This window comes from Dipodomys merriami, unplaced genomic scaffold (genome assembly GCF_024711535.1).
Source record: "Dipodomys merriami isolate MVZ:Mamm:240054 unplaced genomic scaffold, mDipMer1.0.p SCAF_8, whole genome shotgun sequence".
NCBI lineage: Eukaryota > Metazoa > Chordata > Mammalia > Rodentia > Heteromyidae > Dipodomys > Dipodomys merriami.
This window is the reverse complement of record NW_027206401.1, coordinates 58,982,806-59,003,329: the sequence shown is the minus strand read 5'-3', so window position 1 is coordinate 59,003,329 and position 20,524 is coordinate 58,982,806. Positions and strand designations below refer to the sequence as shown.

Here is a 20,524-nt window from a genome sequence, read left to right as displayed (position 1 = left end):
TCAACTCAATGGTAATAAGATTCAAGATTTTACTTTTCCACTGAGTACATACATCTATTTACTCTCCCACACATAGTCAATTTGTGTGCTTAAAACTTACATGTGTGCAAATATGATTAACCACATGATCCTGGGTGTCCATAATATTCAAATGAATATTCAAATGAATTAAGGTAATTGCCAATGACAAGAAAGCCCTATTTAAACTGTCTTGTTGACTAAAACTATGTATATGCAAAATAGTTCTGGGTTAAAAAACTTAGCACTAAAATATCTTATTTAAAATATACTAATGTAGGTGTGGCTAGGAGGGTATCTCAGCGGTGGAGTGCTTGCCTACCACTCAAGGCCCTGGTTCTAACTCTAGCACTGAAAAAATGAGGTGATGGAAAATAAAACACAAACTATTAAGACACCCCTAATTAATCTCCCAAATCAGGAAGTGCTGAAATTACTACCGTTTCAATGAAACTCGTTAAAAAGCTGAGATCCTTCTGACTCAAGCAGGAGGATCACAAGTTCAAGGCCAGATCTATTGTTCTTGGAGATCATTGTTCAATTGGTTGAATCAAACACATTCCAAAGTGAAAACACAATAGGACATGATGAAGATGGAGCGCCGGACTTGTATCCGGGCCACCCCGGTTTTCTCAGTGACTACTTACAGTTTAATGACATGTTATCCTTCCTTGTTAATTATTCTCCTATGACTGTACCTTCCTGAGTCAAAGGGCCTTCACTGATTTAGATAAACTCCTAAAGACTAAAGCTTTGTTCTAATCTGTTGTGTCTTCTCCACTAAAGTACACACTGTGAAGCAGAGGAAAAGCACTGTGAGTGGGGTCATCTCTGTAAGAAAGGAAGGAAGGTGAGTTCGTCTGGTCTCTCTCATTATGGCTGGTTTCTCATTCCTGGTCGCATGGATGAATCCTACCCGCAAAGAAAGGTTTGAGCAGAAAGTAGGAGAAAAGAAAAGAAAAGAGAATTAAAGAAAAGAAAGAAGAAAAGAAAGGAAGGGAGGGAAGGAGGAAGGGAGGGGGGAGGAAAGGGGGGAAGGGAAGGAGGAAGGAGAAGGCGAGGGAGGGAGGGAGGGAAGCATTAGGGAGGGAGGATGGGAGGGACAGAAGCTAGGCAAGGCAGGCTGGTTCATAATCTTGCCAGAAATTAAGAATTTTTAAAGAATCATTTTAAAAGTTTGTTCTGAGCTGAGGCTCTCCCACTGTAGTCCAGGCTGGCCTTGAATCCCCGCTGCCTCAACTTCCAAGGAGTGGAAACGGCAGGCATGTACCACCCTGCCCAGCTTGCTCTGGTTTTATCATGACTGTAATATTCTCTCATTCAATAAGGACATTTAGAGAGGCCTAACAGAGCAGACAGAGACCTGAATGAGAGGCTGATGGTCTCTCAATATAAATAGCGAAGGGCAGCCAACAGAAGAGTAAAGGCAAAGATGGAGGAAATAGAGGTATCAGAAAGGATGTGAGTCTATGTGTGGGCAGACTGGCTGAATTCTATCTAGCACAGCCCTGCTGCCGTACAGAAGCCCCAAGGGGGCACAAGAGGGTGCATTTTCTGGGAAGCTTCAACTGGATGCTTTGTCATCATCCCTGGACCACCCTAAGCAGTAAGAAGTTCAATCATCTCAGCCGGTCACCAGAAGAGTCTCACACCTATAACCCAAACTCATCAGGAGGCTGAGATCTGAGGGCTGCCAGTGTGAAGCCAGCCCAGGAAGACTCTGATCTCCAACTAACCACCAAAAGACCTGAAGTGGCACTGTGGCTCAAGTGGTAGAGTGCCAGCCTTGAGCAAAATAGTTGAGGTTCATTGTCCTGACCCTGAGTTCAAGTCCCAGTATTGGCACAAGTTGTTTTTTTTTTTTTTAAATCAACAGTCTCATAGCCTATCACCTTCTGAAAGGCATATTTTGTATTTCAAATAATAATTAGGAGGAAGAGTGGGTTGAAGTTGAAGGAAACTAGACAGAGGAACTTGGCTTGGTCAGGAAACCAGTTTTGCATTTTGAGCCCCTTTCCTGTCCGGTTCCATCCCAGTGCTCATCACACGGCCCTAGACCTCCCCATTTCTGGAGCTACGTCCCAGATGGCAGGGGCATGGTCTTATATTGGGGGGGGGGTGGAAAGGGGAATGGTCTTATTTCAGGGGTGTGGTCTTGCAAGGCCTACCAAGGTGCCTGCACATCTACTAGCAGTAGAGAATGATGTTCACTATTTCCCTTTGGTCAAATCTGGCAGCCTAGTTGCTAACCATCTGGCTTCTTCAGTGCCAGCCGCTCTTCCCTGCAAAAATGCAGGCACTTCAGCCTCAGAATGAGGTGCAGGTGCTCGCTCGCTAAGGCATCCTGTCACGTATGTCCTTGCTCACTCTATTGCTTCCCCTTTTTTCCCCAGCAATGCAAGCCCTACATCCACTCAGCAACCACTGCGCAAATCCCTGCTTTCCAGCTTTAAAAAGCCACCCAGCTCAGAGCAGCCCTTCCAGTTCTTGAGAGTCAGATGAGCTCTTATGAGTCAGAGGCCGCTGGCATCACCGGGGTGCATGGGGTGCAGCCAGACTTACACCTACACCACAGAGTAACAATGCCCACCCAGACAACTGGCCTCAGAACTTCTCCATGCCTCTAAGTGTGACTCCACAAACTGTGTGTGTGTTTCAAACTGTGTTTCTGTATTTACTTGTGCCCTCACAGCTTCTGATGTGATTCAAATAGCCTATATCTGCTATGTCTTCTTCTTTGCCACTAAAAAGGAAGAAATGAATGCAACAAACAACAGTCCCACATGGGAATTTGGACAAACACAATTACTAACAAGCTCCCCAAGACCTGAACATGATTGTTGGGGGACTAAAACAGTAAAGGAACATCATGAGCTGCAAAATTTTATGCACTTATATAGCCTTTGAATGCATTAAGATGATAAATTCCCCATATTTTCATTAATATGAATTTTGTTCTGGTACCAGGACTTTAACTCAGGACTATGCAGTCTTTAAGCTTACTTGCTCATGGTTGACACTCTACTACCTGAACCACACCTTCTAACCATGCTTTTTGCTAGTTAATTAGAGGTGGAGTCTCAGACTTTTCTGGCCAGGCTGGATCTGAAACTCAGTCATACATATCTTAACTTCCTGAGTAGCTAGAATTATAGACATACATCACCAGTGCCTGGCTGCAAATATTTCAATATAAATATTTTAAAGTTAAATAAACTGAGTTGCATGTGTCCATATCCAATTGAAGACAAATAATGGAAATATCAAAGATATATCTTAACATACTGTCAGTGGCCTAATGCTAAACTCTTATAGGTGGAATTCCATATTACAAATTTATCTGGACACCAAATGAAATTCTATCCTGTCTGTCATCAATGAAGTCAGACTCTCATCAAAGTGTGTCAAGATCCAAACATGTTTCTGTAATGTTTGGGAATTCTCAGAAAGTTTTTCTGGGAGGATCAAAAATAACAGAGCTATGACTGTTGTCAATTTGTTTTTTGAACTGTCCTACATCTGTATTTCATATTATGCTTATTGCACTGTAAGATCTCAACGATTTTGCACTTGAGACCATTTAATAATAGTTCTAAGCCTTTCATGTTGTCATATAGGCCTTTACTAGAATTGCACATTTCAGCTTTAGGAATAATCCCTTTACACTGAAACTCATTTATACAACTATTAAAGATAATTTTAAAGTTATATAAAATAATAAAGATTATAAAAAAGATAAAAGGAATGATCCCATTATCTTATCAAATGAGGTTCTTAGGCATCTTGTGTCTTGTAGATGCCACAGCTATTTTAGCAGCATTCGTTCATTCAGTTATTTTAAGGGAGAAATTTCCTCTCCATTTATTTTTCTAAATGCAGGTGCAAAAAAAAACTGGTCTTTTAAGAGAAAAAGTAAATAAGAGAGACCTAGTAAAGTTCCCTTAGTAGCAGGACAAGAGATACTCAAGCCAGCCATGTCTTGTAATTTCTCAGGTGCCATGACTTGAAGGCTTGGTGTAGGATTGTAAATGCTTTGGAAATGAAGACACTTCATGAAGACACACGTGTGTGTGTGTGTGTGTGTGTGTGTGTGTGTGTGTGTGTGTGTAAATGTCGATCCTGGAAAAGAGACAGGACTCATTGAAGACTAAGAGAAATCATGAAATATCAGATTTACTTTTTATTTTCAAAGGACAGAATTAGATCCAATGAGAAAAAGTTACAAGAAAGTAAATTTCATCTTCATCTAAATTCTGAACATTTCTAAGCACTGGATCTTTCCCTCTGTGTTCTCCTTTGGTAATGTTTCTTATCCTTGTTTTAATTAAATTTAAATAATCCTAAAGCCAAATAGTATAGCACATGGAGGTCCAAAGTAAAAAGTTAATAATGAGAATTACTCAGACTAATTACTAATATTCCCTTCTCTTTTTTTGAGGTAATCTCAGTATGTAATCCAGGCTGGGTCAGATCCTCCCACCTCTGGTCCTGAGTGCCAGGATTACAGGTGTCACCACCGGCCAGCCTCTGGCTTCAGTTCACCCTCCTTGATCCTGATGGATTATCTTTTCTTAGGAAATAGCTCCCACTGAGAAGAGTTGCATTGTTTTATGAAACTCAGAGCAAGTTGGACCCATCTGTTTACAAATATTAATTTGGACAGCAGTGGTGTAATTTTATCTATCTGAAGAAGTCACATAATACAGATTTAATAATTGTATGACTATTGTATCTTTATGAAAAATGGGAAGGTAGGAAGAATGGTCCACCTGAAATGGCATTTCCTTGAACATCTACTAACACATTCGATCCTCTTGTGACTTGTATCTTTAGATGTCATTGAAGCCTGACAACTACATGCCTTCACAGCGAAGTGGTTTGGGTCACGTGACAGCTTGGTTCCTGACCTCACAAAGCTCATTATCTGTCAGAAGAGACAGATTTCAAAACCCAATCGCTGTGCTACCGGAGTTCAGGCAGAGCTGTCCCATGGTAGAGGGGACACTTGAACTTCCTCTCAAAGAAGAAACCTCTGCCCAACAGACATGCTGCAGAAAGGTCTTTTCTCAGAGGGCAGAATTAGAGAACTTACAAAAATCCTCTTAGCAGAATGACAAGGGATACAGAAACAAAAACATCTGAAAGACCCAAATGTATAGATATTTGAAAAGAACTAAAAACCTTTATTTTGGAAAGGAAACAGAGCAGGAGTATGGGATATGTACAAGGGCAGAGGGCAGGAAGTAAGCGAAGATTCTTCACAGTCCTGATGAGGGGCTCACAATTCATTGCATTCATAAGCTGGTAGTACTTGTCTGCTTGGGGTGTGTGTGTCTGTGTGTCTGTGTGTCTGTGTGTCCTGGTACTGGGCCTTAAACTCAGGGCCTGGGCATTAGCTTTTTCACTCAAGGTTGGCACTCTAGCACTTGAGCCACAGCTCTACTACCAACGTTTTGCTGGTTAACAGGAGATGAGAATCTCATGGAGGGCTGGGAATGTGGCTTAGTGGTAGAGTGCTTGCCTAGCATGCATGAAGCCCTGTGTTCAAGTCCTCAGTACCACACAAACAGAAAAAGCCAGAAGTGGTTCTGTGGATCAAGTGCTAGAATGCTAGCCTTGAGCAAAAGAAGCTCAAGGACAGTTTCTGGGACTTGAGCTCAAGTCCCAGGACTTTCCTGTCCAGAGTGGATCCTCAGATCTCAGCCTCCCAGGTAGCTAGGATTACAGGCATGAGCCACTGGTGCCCAGCTAGGTTGGGTTTTTCTAAGAGTTCATGGTGGAGGCAATAAGGGATATAGTAAAGGAGGAAGAGGGAAACCCGTTGGGTCTGTGGTTCCCAAACACCTGTTCCCAGGCTGCTAGCCGTACCCAGATTTGCTGGGTCCCCATCCTCCTGCACTATGATCATAGTCCCCCAGTGACAGTGGCCAGAGTAGGAGTCCGGAATGATGCACGAGACCCCCGAAGCCAGGACTCAGGGCACTGCGGACGGCCGGAGCAGGTGTCTGGCCGATGTGGCGTGTTGCGGATGTGAGAGGGACTTGTGGCAAGACCATGCCTGGCCCGTGGCCTAGCAGCTGACACAGACAGGACGTCAGGATCTAGGACAGGTTTTCCAGGGAGAGGGCAGGTCAGGGGGACACGCCTGCCGGCCCACAGTCAACATGTGCTACTTAAAGAGCTGAGCTGCTGAAGAGGATGCCGCAGGGGAGTCCCTGTCCACCACACTGGCGTGAGACCCCCAGAGGGAGGACAGGGAGGGGGGCGGTCATGGCTGGACACCAGACTGGGGCAAACTTAGCATGATTCTAGCACCCTCAAAAATCAGGCCAAATGTGCACTCACCCCTAATCATGTGGGAGGAAGCAGCAGGAGGACTGGGGTCTTGGACTAGCACCAGCAAGAGAGAAACATGGTTGGGCAGGGAGGTATGGCTCAAGTTGCACAACACCTGCCCAACAAGCAGGAGTCCCGAGTTCAAACCCCAGTGCACAAACAAACTGCACAAACAAAAGAACTAGACTCCAGGACGTGTTGGCCGAGACAAGAGGCAGGAATTCTCAGCTAGACTGGGAAACAAAGGCAGCAAAGTGGGGTTCTGTCCTATCTATCTATCTATATCTCACATATATGTGTGTGTGTTTGTGTTGTGTGTGTGTGTGTAATTAGATTCCAACTCCAGCTGTCATTTTTAAAACTTTGTAAAACTTTGTAAAACCTTCCTATTAATAGGAAGATCATCCAAATCACTGCCTTGTGTGTGTGCGTGCACACGTGTGTGTGTGTGTGCGCGCACGTGTGTGCGTGCATGCGTGTGCGCACTCCAGTCCTTGGGCTTGAACTCATCCTGGGTACTGTCACTAAGCTTTCATGCACAAGGCTAGCACTCTACACTTCGGCTACAGCTCCATTTCTGGCTTTTTGGTAGTTAGAAGTAAGAGTCTCTTGAGCTTTCCTAGACTTTTCTGCTTGGGCTGGCTTCAAATCATGATCCTCAGATCTCAGCTTCCCATGTAGCTTACAAGTGTGAGCCACTCGTGTTCAGCTACTGTCTTTTTGATTCTGGAAAATGAACAAAAGTTACTGACCAATATTTTATTTTTTTCAAAGCTAATCAAAATCTCTGTTAGGGTAAAATGAAGTTTAATATTCTACTCCAAAACAGGCCATCATTTGTTTGGTTGCCTTTGTTTTCTAGAGACAAGAGTTATGCTACATCACCTATGCTGGCTTGGAACCTGCTATGTAGCCCAGACTGGCCTTGAACTCAAACTTTTTAGTCTCTTGAGTGTTAGGATTACAGATATGTGCCACACCTGGATCATCACTTGATTCTTTTAAATTAATACACACATTTAAAACTTCTTTTCCATAATTGTAGATGGTTGCGTGTGTGTGTGTGTGTGTGTGTGTGTGTGTGTGTGTGTGTGTGTGTGTGTGTGTGTGTGTGTGTGTGTGTGTGTGTGTGTGTGTGTGTGTGTGTGTGTGTGTGTGTGTGTGTGTGAATACTCCATTCCTTGACTATTGAATGTTTGGCCCATGAACCAGGTTAAAAAAAAACAGAAAAGATCACCTAGGAGATTCAGAATCTCAGGCCAAAATCTGCATTTTAGTAAGATTACAAGGTGATTTATGCTTTAAAGACAAAGAAGTGCTCAGGGGTGCTCACAAATCTAAGCCTCCTCTAAGTAACCTGTAATCATGTCATAAAATAAAATTTTGGTTTGCTTCTATCATCTACTGGAAGGAGTCAGTTGCTTGCTTTACTTTAAACAGCACTGACACCTGTTTAATCTATCATAAACAAAACCACAGCCTAGCTATCACTAAACCCCATGTAGCTTCAGGAGTATGTTCAAGACATCAAGAAGGGGAAATGGGGAATGAATACGACCAAAGTATTTTATCAGCATGAATCAAAATAGAACAATGAAATCTATGAAACACTATTCAAAAACTGGGAAGGAAGAGTAAGAGTAAAAGAGGGGGTGGATTTGATCAAAATATATTACATGCATGTTTGAAATTACCACAATAAAATCCTTTGGACAACTAAAATATGCTAATAAAAATATATAACAAACAAAAAAATCAAGAAGTATGGTATACACCCTACTCTCTATCCTTCTTAAACTAGAACCAATAGCTGCAAATCAAGTCTCTTCCCTCAAACATCTGACTAGCAATCACCACTAATACACTAAGAAATATTGCCAAAAAACTATTTGCCTTTATGGACCACACAAAAATAAAGGCTATTAGCAGCACAACTTCCACTATAGATTGTACGTACTCCAAAGGTAAACATCAAGTCTTTTTCTATCCTAAATGTTACAAGGGCTAAGGTCCTTGCTGTATCTTTATAACAATACCTGGTATATAGAGAATGTAGGCAACAGTTTTCAAGTTGAATCCGAGAACGAAACCTTCTATAAAATAATAACTGAAATATCACTGTCAGGCCTCTTGAGTAAAACCTAAAATATGATATTCACTATACTGCTCAAGTAAGTTAGACCTTGTGCATCAATGAAGCGAAAGAGGCAGAACTGGACCAAATGGGGCAGGTGGTGATGTGGGATGTAGTCTAGAATAAAGCATACATTCTGAACACCAGCATATTCAAGGAAAGACAGAATCATATGCTTAGCAGAGAAAATGTCTCCAGCCCCTACTACTCAGAGAGAAAGACCAAATGGCCCCTGAAAGAATGGTAAAGAAAGGGCAGGTGCCACAGGCACCGGAGGCTCATGCCTGTAATCCTAGCAACTCAGGAGGCTGAGACCTGAAGATTGAGGTTCAAAGCCAGCCCAGGCAGCAAAGTCCGTGAGACTCTTTTTTTTTATTTTATTTTTTTATTTTATTTTTATTTTTTTTATTTTATTTTATTTTTTTTTTTTTGGTCGGCGGTGGGGCTTGAACTCTGGGCCTGGGCGCTGTCCCTCAGCTCTTCAGCTCAAGGCGAGTGCTCTACCACTTGAGCTACAGCACCACTTCCCGTTTTCTGGTGGTTTATTGGAGATAGGAATCTCATGGTCTCTCCTGCCCGGGCTGGCTTTGAACCACGATCCTCAGATCTCAGCCTCCTGAGTAGCTAGGATTACAGGCGTGAGCCACCAGCGCCCCGTGAGACTCTTATCTCCAATTAATCACCAGAAAACTGGAAGTGACGTTGTGGTTCAAGTGGTAGAATGCTCATCTTGAGCTGAAGAGCTCAGGGACAGCGCCCAGACCCAGAGTTCAAGCCCCATGACCAACCAAAAATAAGGGGGGTGGGGGGGATCAGCTGCTGGGTGGCAAAATGGCGGAAGACATTAGAGAAGGAAGGAAGGGAAACCTTCACCAGCAAGGAAGGCATAAGGTACATGACTGAGGGCATGAGGGAGAAGATGCTCAGGGAAGTTCAGCAGGAGTTACAGGGAGCAAAGGTGTTCTACTAACTCAGTTGTTTAACAGTCACCCATGAGAGAAGGATAGAGACAGGAACTTAAGAAAGAAGGAGAGGGAGTGCAGCTTTCATCTTTTTCTTTTAGTATGAACACACACACAGACACACACACACAGACACAGGCAAGGGAATTTTATTCATACATCAGAAGAATGACATTATGCCAATTGCATCAAAATGGATGGTCCAGGAAAAAATTACATTGAAGGAAATCAGGCTCAGAGAGACAAAGGACATGTTTTCTCCCATATGTGAGCATTAGAACTAAATTATAAACATAGATGAAAACACACAGGACCACAAGCATACACACTGATTAAAGTACGGCATGCACAGAGGATGCCTGTGGTGTCACTCCTTTGAATAACTGACAGTTTAACAAAACAAGGACCAGGAAGCCCAGGAAGCTGTCCGAGGAGGTTAGGGCTGAATGGGGAGAGGAATGATGATCAAAGGCAGTCGTAATACTCCACGTACATGAGTGCAATAAATGGAAGGAGGTAACTTGAGGGGATGCAATAAGCATATTTATTGTTCTCATAGAGTGATATGTTGAATTGAAACCCCTTTGTACAGCTATTTCAAGATAATTTTTCTTTTCTTTTTTTTTGCTAGTCCTATAGTTTGAACTCTGAGCCTGGGCGCTGTCACTGAGCTTCTTTTGTTCAAGGCTAGCACTCCACCACTTTGAGCCACAGCTCCAATTCTGGCTTTTTCTGTGATTGACTGGAGATCCGAGTCTCAGAGACTTTCCTGCCTAGGCTGGCTCCAAACTGTGATTCTCAGCTCTCAGCCTCCTGAGTAGCCAGCATTACAGGCATGAGCCACCAGTGCCTAGCTAAAGATAATTTTTTAATAAATTCAATTTTTAAAAAGCTTGCTCCTTCAAATTTTCTAGCTCTAAATCACAAATGCTTAATGTGAATAATTTAATGCAGAAATGTGAATAACCAATTCCTTCAGTGCCTTAATATGTCTCATAAATGTCAAAACTGATTCTATTAAATATAAAATTATAAGTAAAATCCTGCATTAAGATATTTAAGGATGACAATGATCCATGACAAAAGTTTTTTGTTGTTGTTGTTTGGGGATTTTGGTTTTGGTTTTGTTTTTTGCCTGGGGCCTGGGCTCTGTCCCTAGGCTTTCTGCTCAATGCTAGTGCTCTACCACTTGAGCCGCATCATACTTCTGGCTTTTTTTGAGTAGTTTATTGAAGATAAGAGTCTTATAACCTTCCTGTCCAGGCTGGCTATGAATCACAATCCTCAGATCTCAGCCTCCTGAGTAGCTAGGATTACAGACGTAATTAGCATACAGAAGCTACACAACAGGGGATTTCATTGTAACATTTTCACACTTGTGTTCCAGTCAATCAATCCTCTGTGCTAAAATCATTCAACTTCTACTGCTTTCTCCTTACCACAAAACCTTCCTCTTCTAGGCAATGTCATAAAAAAAATTTAAGCTACGCTACCAAACTTAAAATCAGAAATTATATTTTAAAAAACCTATTAGTGGAGTATTAGGACTGAAACTTAGGGAATCATGCTTGCTACCACTTGAGCCATGCCTCCAGTCCTTTCTGTTTTAGTTCTTTTTCAAATAGATTCTTGTGTTTTTGCCTGGTCCAGCTTTGGACTATGATTCTCTAAGTTATCCCTCCTACATGGTTTAGATGACAGTCACTACCCACCTCACTCAGCTTACTCATTGAGATGGGGTCTCACTAACTTTTTGGCTGAAACTGAAATCTTCCTGATCTTTGATACCTAGAAATAGTCAAATATAAAGTGTCTGTAACTGAAACTTTCTGTAATGATGATGATAAAATTTTGTATTCTCTATAGAAAAAAAGATGAAGAATGTGAGATTGAGTATAGATGGATATCTAAGTCTTTAGGAAATAAAAGAACTCAATAAAGTGCATGATATAAACTATATTGATCTATACAGACTTCAGCTCTTACTTATCTTAAGGAACTGTGATAAAGTTAAATAGGCATAGAGCTATTTTGCAGCAGGTGCCTAAGTGCTTCCATCCTCTCCCTACTCCCTTACATATTTCTTGTGGAAGCTATAAGATGAAGCCGAAAGGACTAAGTACAAATCTGCTATTCTTTGTTTTTGGACATTGTTGATAGCAGTTTTGCAGGAAAAATATTTAAGTGAGATTTTTTCAACTAACAATCAATGTTACATTACTTGACATTGCTTTATCTGCTCAAAGAATAAAGCCAGGCAGTGGTGAAGATATCCTGGAAAAGGTGAGGTTGGGAAAAGCAAAGGGCGTTTTCCAGCTCGTGTGACTATTTAGCAGTAGCCCCCAGAGGAAAGCAGGGCCACCAAAATGCCAGAATTCTTCCCGTTCACGGGACAAGGTTATGCCCCCATTTCCATACCCACTGCAAAGCTTTGGCATATACAAAAAAGAGAAAAGAGTAATTCTGATTTTTATATCTCTTTTGTGCTACTGAATGACTTACTATGTTGATTCATTCAGTATATTTAGTCAACATCAATTAAACTTACAATCAAGTGAGGATAAAAATCATTTAAAAAAATTTGTAGAAGTGGCACGTGGCTCAAGAGGTAAAGTGCTTGCCTTGATCTGAAGAGCTGAGGGACAGCGCCCAGGCCCAGAGTTCAAGCCTCACAAACAATCAAAAAAAAAAAAAGTATATGAAAGTAAAATGGAATAAAGGGGAACACATGAAGAAAAATATTTTTAAAAAAAGAATTTGTAATTGGTTTGGTCTAAAGCTGTATTAGTGTTTAGCAATCATACTGTGTCACTATTCAAATGTATGCAGATTAGTGGAGTGAGGTGGGTACATGCCTGCAATTCAATCCCCTGGGAGGCAAAACTCCCCTGGGGAGGCAATCCCCTGGGAGGACCTGGAGTTTGAGGCCAGTCTGGAATGAATGCACAGTGAGACTAGTGCTGGAGAGAAAAATACAAAGAGGTAAGCAACATAATGAGGAGGCAATAGTGCAGAATTGCATCGTGTGTTCATGATTTATGCATGTGTTCACTTGTTCCAGCGTACCCTGGTCAGAAACGGCCTTGGAAAGCAGGGATGGGATACAGGGCATCTAGAGAGGGGAACAGGGGAAAGGCAAGGGGAAGGAACAAAGTACACGTGGCGGGGCTGGGAAGGTGGCTCAGTGGTAGAGCGCTTGCCTTGCATGCCTGAGGCCCTGGGTTCAATTCCTCAGCACCACATAAGCAAAAAAAAGAAAAAAGCCAGAAGTGGCACTGTGGCTCAAGTGGTAGAGCACTAGCCTTGAGCTGAATAGCTGAGGGACAGTGTCCAGGCCCAGAGTTCAGGCCCCACGACCAGACCAAAAAAAAGAAAAAAAAAACACAAAGTACACGTGGCCAGGCACATCTTCTCTCCTGAACAACTGAGTTGTTCACCCTGACTAGTGCTGCAGGCCAAGGGGCAGGGGAACTCTGATTGTCCAAGACAGAAAGATAACTAGGATGCTGCTCCTGAAAGCCCTAAGTACTTCCTCCTCTTCTTTTTTTCTAAAAAGTCCAACTCAAGTGATTTTTAAAAATAGTTTGTTTTCATACATTCTCATTCTCAGGAGAAGTAATAATAGCACCTGGATTTGTCACATGCAAAATCTCTAATGACATGGAGAAAATAGACATCTAAAGTGAGAAAAGACAGACTTACTAAATGCTTCTCTTTGTGCTAAGACATACCTAACTCTAAAGAAAGGCCTTAAATGAAAAGTAACTCATTGCGCTAATCCATGTTTAGTGTTAAATCATTTACAAATGATATCATATGACTTGAGAAAAAAAAATCCCCTTTGGAGACTGAATTTGAAAAGGAAAGTGAAGCGCTTTGTGACTGAAGACCACAAAAGCACTTCTGGAGTTTGGTTTAATTCTTCTTATCTCTGCCTCCCTGAACCAAAGAAAAAGAACCCATATGCCTCAAACCGTGCCCTGACACTAGTCTCAGAACCCCATGGCTGAGCCCCCTAAGATTCCATGTGCAATCCCATGTTTCATTGCAAGCTGTGGCCAGGGAGTGGATGGGAGACTGTCAGGAAAGTTGGGGTGAAAGAAAAACTCAAAACAAAGCACACAAACCAAAGAACACCTAACATGGACACTGCAAAGGAGCTGAGACATCACTGACGAAAAAAAATCCTGACCAAGGGGAAGTCCATGTTAGAAGCCATGGCCTACAGATGGGTATGCTGAGGTATGTAAATGAAACCCCATACTCGCATATGATGTAAAATGAATGATTACTAATTAAAACAGGCAGAATGTGAAATAAAAAGAAGGCATGATCCAGGTTAAGCCAAACAAACCAAACCTGTTTCAGATAGTAAGGCAGATGAAAAGCTGAACAGTAACTGACAGCCAGTCAGATGGACAGCAGCATGCTTACGTGTGAGCTTCAGGCTCCTCTGGGACCTTGCCATCCCTAGGATAAAGCTGCCTTTGCTCCAGCTTATTGGAGTGGGCTGGGGGCCCACATCAGAACTGGATGACCCACTAGTTGCTGTAGGGGGAAAAAAATCCCCAAATGGCCCTTCCTTTCCCAACTCAAGACAGAGGTGTAGCTGGACAGCAGAGGTTACCGTAGAGAAAGACTTTCCTGCACTTCCCTAGGTCTTCCACTAGGCCTTACTGTGAACAGGTCACCTCAAGCTGGGTGCTTTGTAAACTCAGCCTAGTGTCCTCCAGACCTGTGCCCCTGAAGGGCCATCTGAGGCTGGCTTCCAGACTGCACCATCGTCTTATAGGAATTCTTCCTCTCTTATCACTCACGCCAAAGTAAAACTCAACAACTCAACTACGACTGGGAGCTGGAGGCTCATGTCCATAATCCTAGTTATTCAAGAGGCTGAGATCTGAGGATTGAGGTTTGAAGCCAGCCTGGGCAAAAATACCCCTGAAACTCTTATTCCAATTAACCAGCAAAGAGCAAGAAGTAGAGGTGTGGCTCAAGTGGTAGAGCATCAGACTTGAATAAAAAAGCTAAGGGAAAGCACGAGGACTGAGTTTAAATTGCCAGTACCAGCACAAACAAACAAATGAAAAGCCTGACCTAAGTTGGCCTTTCATGTCTTCACTTCAACTACCAAATAAAATATGAAAACTTACCATCAAAGTACAGAGGATTAATGTCAATTGCTCCCCACCCAACATAAATTTGCACCCACAAACAAGACCTACATAAAACCACTTGGCCAGAAAAAAACATGGCAGCTTAGGAGACACCTGGATTTACTGCAGTTCTATGCTAAATGTTGGGTGCAGAGAAACCTTTATTGAAGTAACAAAATTGAATGCAAGTAAATACTATGGGTATTTATATAATGAGGAATATTTAGATTTGTCAGTTTAAAATCTGAATACTTCTTAAGTAGAAACTAGGTCTAGGGTCGTAGTCCTAATCATTCGGATGTATTCATAACATAAACAGGAAAAATAAAGAGGATGAAGGAATAAAAAGTCCCACGTGAGTCTACAATTTCTTATCTTAGATCGACATTACCTTCCTTGTTCTAAATATCTAAACATACCATTTAGGAAAGTCACAAAGTATTTTGACTGTTTTCCTAAAGAACAGCTTTTCCAGTGTACACTGCACTGCTACTACATGAAAGGCAACACGCTCTGTGTCAGCACGCTGCGGATCCTATTCTGTATTTGCCAGTATGTGCTTTGGAAAAGCCTGCTTTTATCACCTTGCTTTGGGTATGGTTTGTTAAAAAACAATTTGGTATAAAAGATCAAAATGATCTTTTTTTTCTAGAAACTATTTGCCCTATGGCAAAAAAAAAAAGAATTGCCTAGACTCTCAAATATACTCTACAAATCTGTAAGTGCTTCTTTTCTGATAGTGTAAAGTGGCTGTAGTTGATTTGCACATTGATAGAGAAAAACGTATATGAAAGAATAAAAAGAGGAAGGAAAAGCTGCAACCACAGTCCTAGGACTAAAAAGACCCAGGGAACGAGACTTGGCTCCTTTATTGTTCTTCCTGAATAATTTGCATCTGACCATCACACTGCCTTTTCTCTCCTACCCTCTCTGATTTCTCTTTGTCCAAATACCTGACTTGCCAACTTTTCTTCTACCTTGTCTAATAAGCCCGAAGCCACCTCAGCCAGATTTTCACGAGATTACAGAAGAGCTGTTCTAAGAAGGGGAGCAGCATGGTTGAGGCTAATGGAAGGACCAGAGGAAGCAGAGAGAGAGGGACATGGAAGGAGAGAGGCATTCCCCTGAACTCCGTTTATATCCATTTGTATCAACCAGAAATGAATGGTCATCCTTACAACAGCAGCAAGGAGAAGGGGCCTCTCTGGGAGAAAAGTCATCTCCGCCTACACAAGGTAGCTCAAGACTGAGACCAGGGCATGGTCTCAGGTTTCGTAAGCAGATCACAAGAGTGCAGGTGAATGCTTTCCCTCCCACCTGCTAGTGAGAGGTCACTTGAGTTCCGCTGATAGTCTCACTTCTTGACCTGTGATATTCTATTACTTTACATGTCCTGCAGTCTTCACAAGAGCGGAGCACACAGAACTTCCTCTTCCATCCATGATCTTTTTCATCCAAACATCACTAGGAAGGAATTAACCATCTCAGAAAGGTTTGTGTTCTACCTCTGCTCTCGATTTTTCTTTCTGAGACGCAGAACGTGAGAAAGCTCCAGGACAGGAAGGGAATGACAGATGGCTGAGAACTCCTAGGTGTGGCTCTGGCTGGAAGGATATTGGAGGACCTCAACAATGTCTCACTCGGAGTATACAAACTGATATTACCTGCTGGAGAAACTTGTCTGCTATACAGCTCAGAACAGTTGCACAACAGAACTCTGATGCAATGTCCCATGCGGAGTCACAGAGATGGAGTGAAGGGGACATCTTCCTGGGTGGGCAGGCCCGACCTGACATCAGTGTGACAGACTCCAAGCAGCAGCACCCGACCACCGCCAACCTCTGTAACAAGTGTGGTGGTACACACCCACAGTCCCAGAACTTAAGAGGCCTAGGCAAGGGGAATCACAGCCAGCCTGGGGTACCCAGAGGGACCCTGATGTTAAATCAATAGGCAAAACCACTTGCCTTTTCAGTTCTAAGGCCTTCTTACATAGCTTATCTCTGAGTGTGTGTCAAATGTGAATTCTAAAACATGATGCTCTTTCAAAAATCAATGCAGTGTGGATGTCAAAAAATCATTTGTCTCATGCGAAAGTCCAGGAAGCACCTTACCCACAACGGAATCCTTCCCGCATCTCACCGTCCTGCTCATCCCTCTCGCACGCTCTAACCATATCAACCCCATTCATCTCTTCCCGGGCCTAAGGGGCCCGATCTCCTGCTGAGATGCGGTGCCACACTGCAAACGTGTGAAAACCGAATTCAGAAGATGGCCTCCCAAGTCCTTCCAGCCTCGTGTTTCAGATTTCAAGGGTGGCTTGACACCAAACGCAACAGAGCAAAGGAAGAGCAAATGGCAAAATGGGAATCACAATCGCTTCGGCTGGGAAAGCTACCCAAAGGGGAGGGGAGGGGGAAGGAATCAACCAAATGACAGTCCTGTCAAACTGAACAGCGGGGATTGCTGGCTGCCTTAGGAGAACCCTGGACGCGCTCGGGGGTCCGGAGAGAGCTCCCCCCTCCCCGCCGCCGGCCCCCTCCCCGCCGCCGGCCCCCTCCCCGAGTGCGCTGCAGTGCGCACGGCCGAGCGGACCAGCGCCTTATGCGGATTTGCTTCTGGAAAGCCTCACTTTTCGGCCCAATTCTTATACATACACACCGGATGGGCGGCCCGGAGCAAGAATCACTCCCGGAGCTTGGTCAAAGCAATGGGAGGCCCGGGGAGCCGAGGGACAGCTCCCGCGGGGTCCCGGGTCCTCTCCAGCCGTCTCTCCGCCTCTCCGCCCCCGTGCCCGGGTACCGGCAGCCGGGGATGAGCGCGGATGGGTTGGGGGGGCGCCGGACAGGGAGCGCCGGCCCCGGCTGCACCTGACCGGCTGGATCCCCACCCGAGGCGCGAGAGGATGAGCGCGGGAGCCCGGGGAGACGCGCTCGCCCCGAGTCGGGGTCGGGGAGGCCTTAACGTTCGGTGGGGAGGACCGGGCGCCTCCGCGCCGCCGCCACCGGCTCGGACCCGGGCCCTAACAGCCGCGGGGCGGCCGGGGCAGCCCGGGGGCCGGGGACCGAGGCCGGGCGAGGACGGGGCGGGGCGCGGCGCCGGTACCTGCGATGGACCAGGTCCAGCGGTAGAACTCCACCGTGTCGTTGAGCGCCGTGGACATCGCGCTGAGGACCCCGCCCGACTCCGAGTCCGGGAGCCCCATCGCGGCAGGCGGCGGGCGGCGGGCGCACGGAGACCCCTCGGGTCGGTGACCGCGGAGGCCGAGGAGCGGCGGGCGGCGGGCGGCGGGCGGCGGCCTGCGGCGTCTCCTCCTCCTCCCGGCGCCGCGGCGGCCGGGGATGCGAAGGCGGCGGCCGGAGCGCGGGGCCGGAGGTGCGGCCCGGGTTCCCGGGAGACGAGGAAGATGAGGAGGAGGAGGAGAAGGAGGAGGAGGACCCGCCGCGCGCGCCAGGCGCTGCACCACTGAGCCTCCCGCGCCGCCGCGGCTCCAATCTCCTCCGCCGGCGTCACGTGACTGCGCGCGGGGCGGGGGGGGGCCGCAGGGGGGCGGGGCGGGGAGGACGGCGGCGCGCCCCTCTTCCGCCTGCACGCGCGCGCGCGACGCCTCTCCACGGCGCGGGGATGCTGCACGCAGGCGCACTGCGGCCCACACCCCGCCCCCCCCCCCCTCCGACGGCCGGTCCTGCAGCCTGGGCCCCTCCTCCCGCCACCCGGGCCCTGTCCTGCACCCCCCACCCCCGAGGAGGAGGACGAGGAGGTTCAGCCTCGCCGCGGGGGACCTGGCACACCTCCCGGAGTCGCCCTGGGAAACCGATGAGGCAGTGGGCGAGGCGCCCGGGTGTCGTCACCCGCCCGCAGTCCCTGGCGGCCGGCCTCCCGCACCTGCACCGGCGCCGTCCCGCCCCCCGCGCGTGCCCGGGACCCCTGAGCTGCCGAACCCCGCGTGGGCGCCGACGCTCGCCCGCCCCTGGTCGGTGGACACGGTCGACGTGCAGCCGATGGTCCCCGGATCCGAGTGTGCCAGCCCAGGGCCTCCGGGTTCTCCTGGCCCCGGAGGCAGTGCAGCGAACGGACCTAGGGCCTCGGAGATCAAGGACCGCCGCCTCCGGGAAGGGAAAGGACATTTTGGTTTTAATTAAAAAAAAAAAATTTAGCCAGACGCTGGTGGCTCACACTTAGTCTCCCGAGTGGAGGGGAGGCTGCGATCTGAGGATCGCGGTTCGAAGCCAGCCCGGGCAGGAAAGTCTGTGAGACTCTTATCACCAGTAAAGTACCAAGAAAGCTGGATGAAAGTGGCACTGTGGATGGAAGTGGCGCTGTGGCCCAAGTGGTAGAGCGCCAGCCCTGAGCACACAGAGGCCCAGGGATAGCGCCCAGGCCCCGAGTTCAGCAAACCCCAGAACCAGCAAAATAGATAAAAATAAGCATTGTTCTCTCCCAAAAACTGGGAGGCAATTAGGAGAGGTGACCCCTGAAAAGTAGCAAAAAATATACTACATCCAACTCATAATCTGATCGTTTCTGACACAAATCTAAAGGCACTTTCATCTATTTCTAATATGCCGCCTACCTTTTTCTCTAAACTTTTCTCCACTGATATAGGATGTGTCATTTTCAAGGCTGCTGAGTCAAGTGTGTGGTTGCTTTAGTCCTTTGACATTGTGAAAGAAATCTGGAAGCTACCTCTTATCGTATTAGATTGATTTCTTTTCCATGGACTTGTTATATGTCCTTTATGTTTTATATTGGGAGCATACTAAAACAATGATTGTCACTGGATGAAGCCCTAACCCAAGGCTATAAATAGTAATTATATATATATATGATAATTATAACACACTACTTTCAGGGCATAACTGATTATTTAAGTGATTGAAAATCTAGGGAGAACAGGTCCTTAAAAGTAACCGATTTATTGTATAACTCAATTAGTCTTCTTGAAATACTTGTTCTTGTCATCAACCAATCAAGATGTAATTTATTTGTCAAATATTTGTTTAAATAAATTAGTCAAGCCAGGTGCTGGCAGCTCACACCTGTAATCCTAGCTACTTGGAGGCTGAGATCTGAGCATTGAGATTCAAGATCAGCCTTGCTGGAAAGCCCATAAGGTTTTATCTCCGTTAAACCACACACACACAAAAAAAAGCCTGAATTTGCACTGTGGCTCAAGTGGTAGCATGCTCCCTGAGCAGAGAAGCTCTAAGAAGTATCCAGGACCTGAAGTCAAGTTTTTTTCATTTGGAAATGGGATAACAATCTACTTTTTTTTCCCCTTGGGCTGGTACTGGGGCTTGAACTCAAAGTGTCATGCACTCATTTGTTTTGTTTTTGTTTTCCCCAAGCTAGCACTCTACCACCTGAGCCACACCTCCACTTCCAGCTTTTTGCTGGTTAATTGGAAATAAAGGAGTACAGATTCAGTTGTACATTGCTTACAAAACTATTTCTTATATATGTGGAATCCTAACTTAGGGAGAGCACGTTGCTTTCAGTCACACATACAAACATCATAATACATATAATACAACATGAACAGCACCTGGTTTTCCCTTGGCTTCAACTGGAGGGCAACCTAAGTTTTTTGTTCACTAGGGGGCGCGAGTCACATATTTAAAAAAATCAGACAAAACCAACAGAATTTAGGAGAGGCAGGTGAACTTGGATCCTCGTGTCCACATTCTATCTCAAAAAGTACTATTGTATTTATTTATGAACAGTTCAAACACACACCAAGAAACAGAGCTGTGGAAATCACCCGACTCAGAAGCCCTCTTGCCTGATATGAAGTCCAAAGTCTGAAATCAGTTCCCAAATGACTGACACAGTGACTGCCTAGAACCAAGAATCCCTTCTGTGCTTTGTTTATGTCTTTCATAGTGTTGGAAATGAACCACTAACAGGACAGAGTTGAG

The 20,524-nt window shown here is 45.2% G+C and overlaps 1 protein-coding gene across 2 annotated transcripts in view; it reads right to left on the bottom strand.

Moving 5' to 3' along the window:
* Elovl4 (ELOVL fatty acid elongase 4) overlaps positions 1-18,101 on the bottom strand; it is a 30,844-nt gene extending 12,743 nt beyond the window's left edge. The window contains exon 1 of one of the 2 annotated variants that reach the window (XM_070010210.1): positions 17,712-18,101. In XM_070010210.1, coding sequence (XP_069866311.1) covers positions 17,712-17,811 — 100 coding nt within the window. In that variant the 5' untranslated portion in view covers positions 17,812-18,101. Of the gene's footprint in view, positions 1-16,720; positions 16,814-17,711 lie in introns of those variants that run through there. The other variant, XM_070010211.1, reaches the window with a different exon arrangement.
* Positions 18,102-20,524: the final 2,423 nt, after the last annotated feature.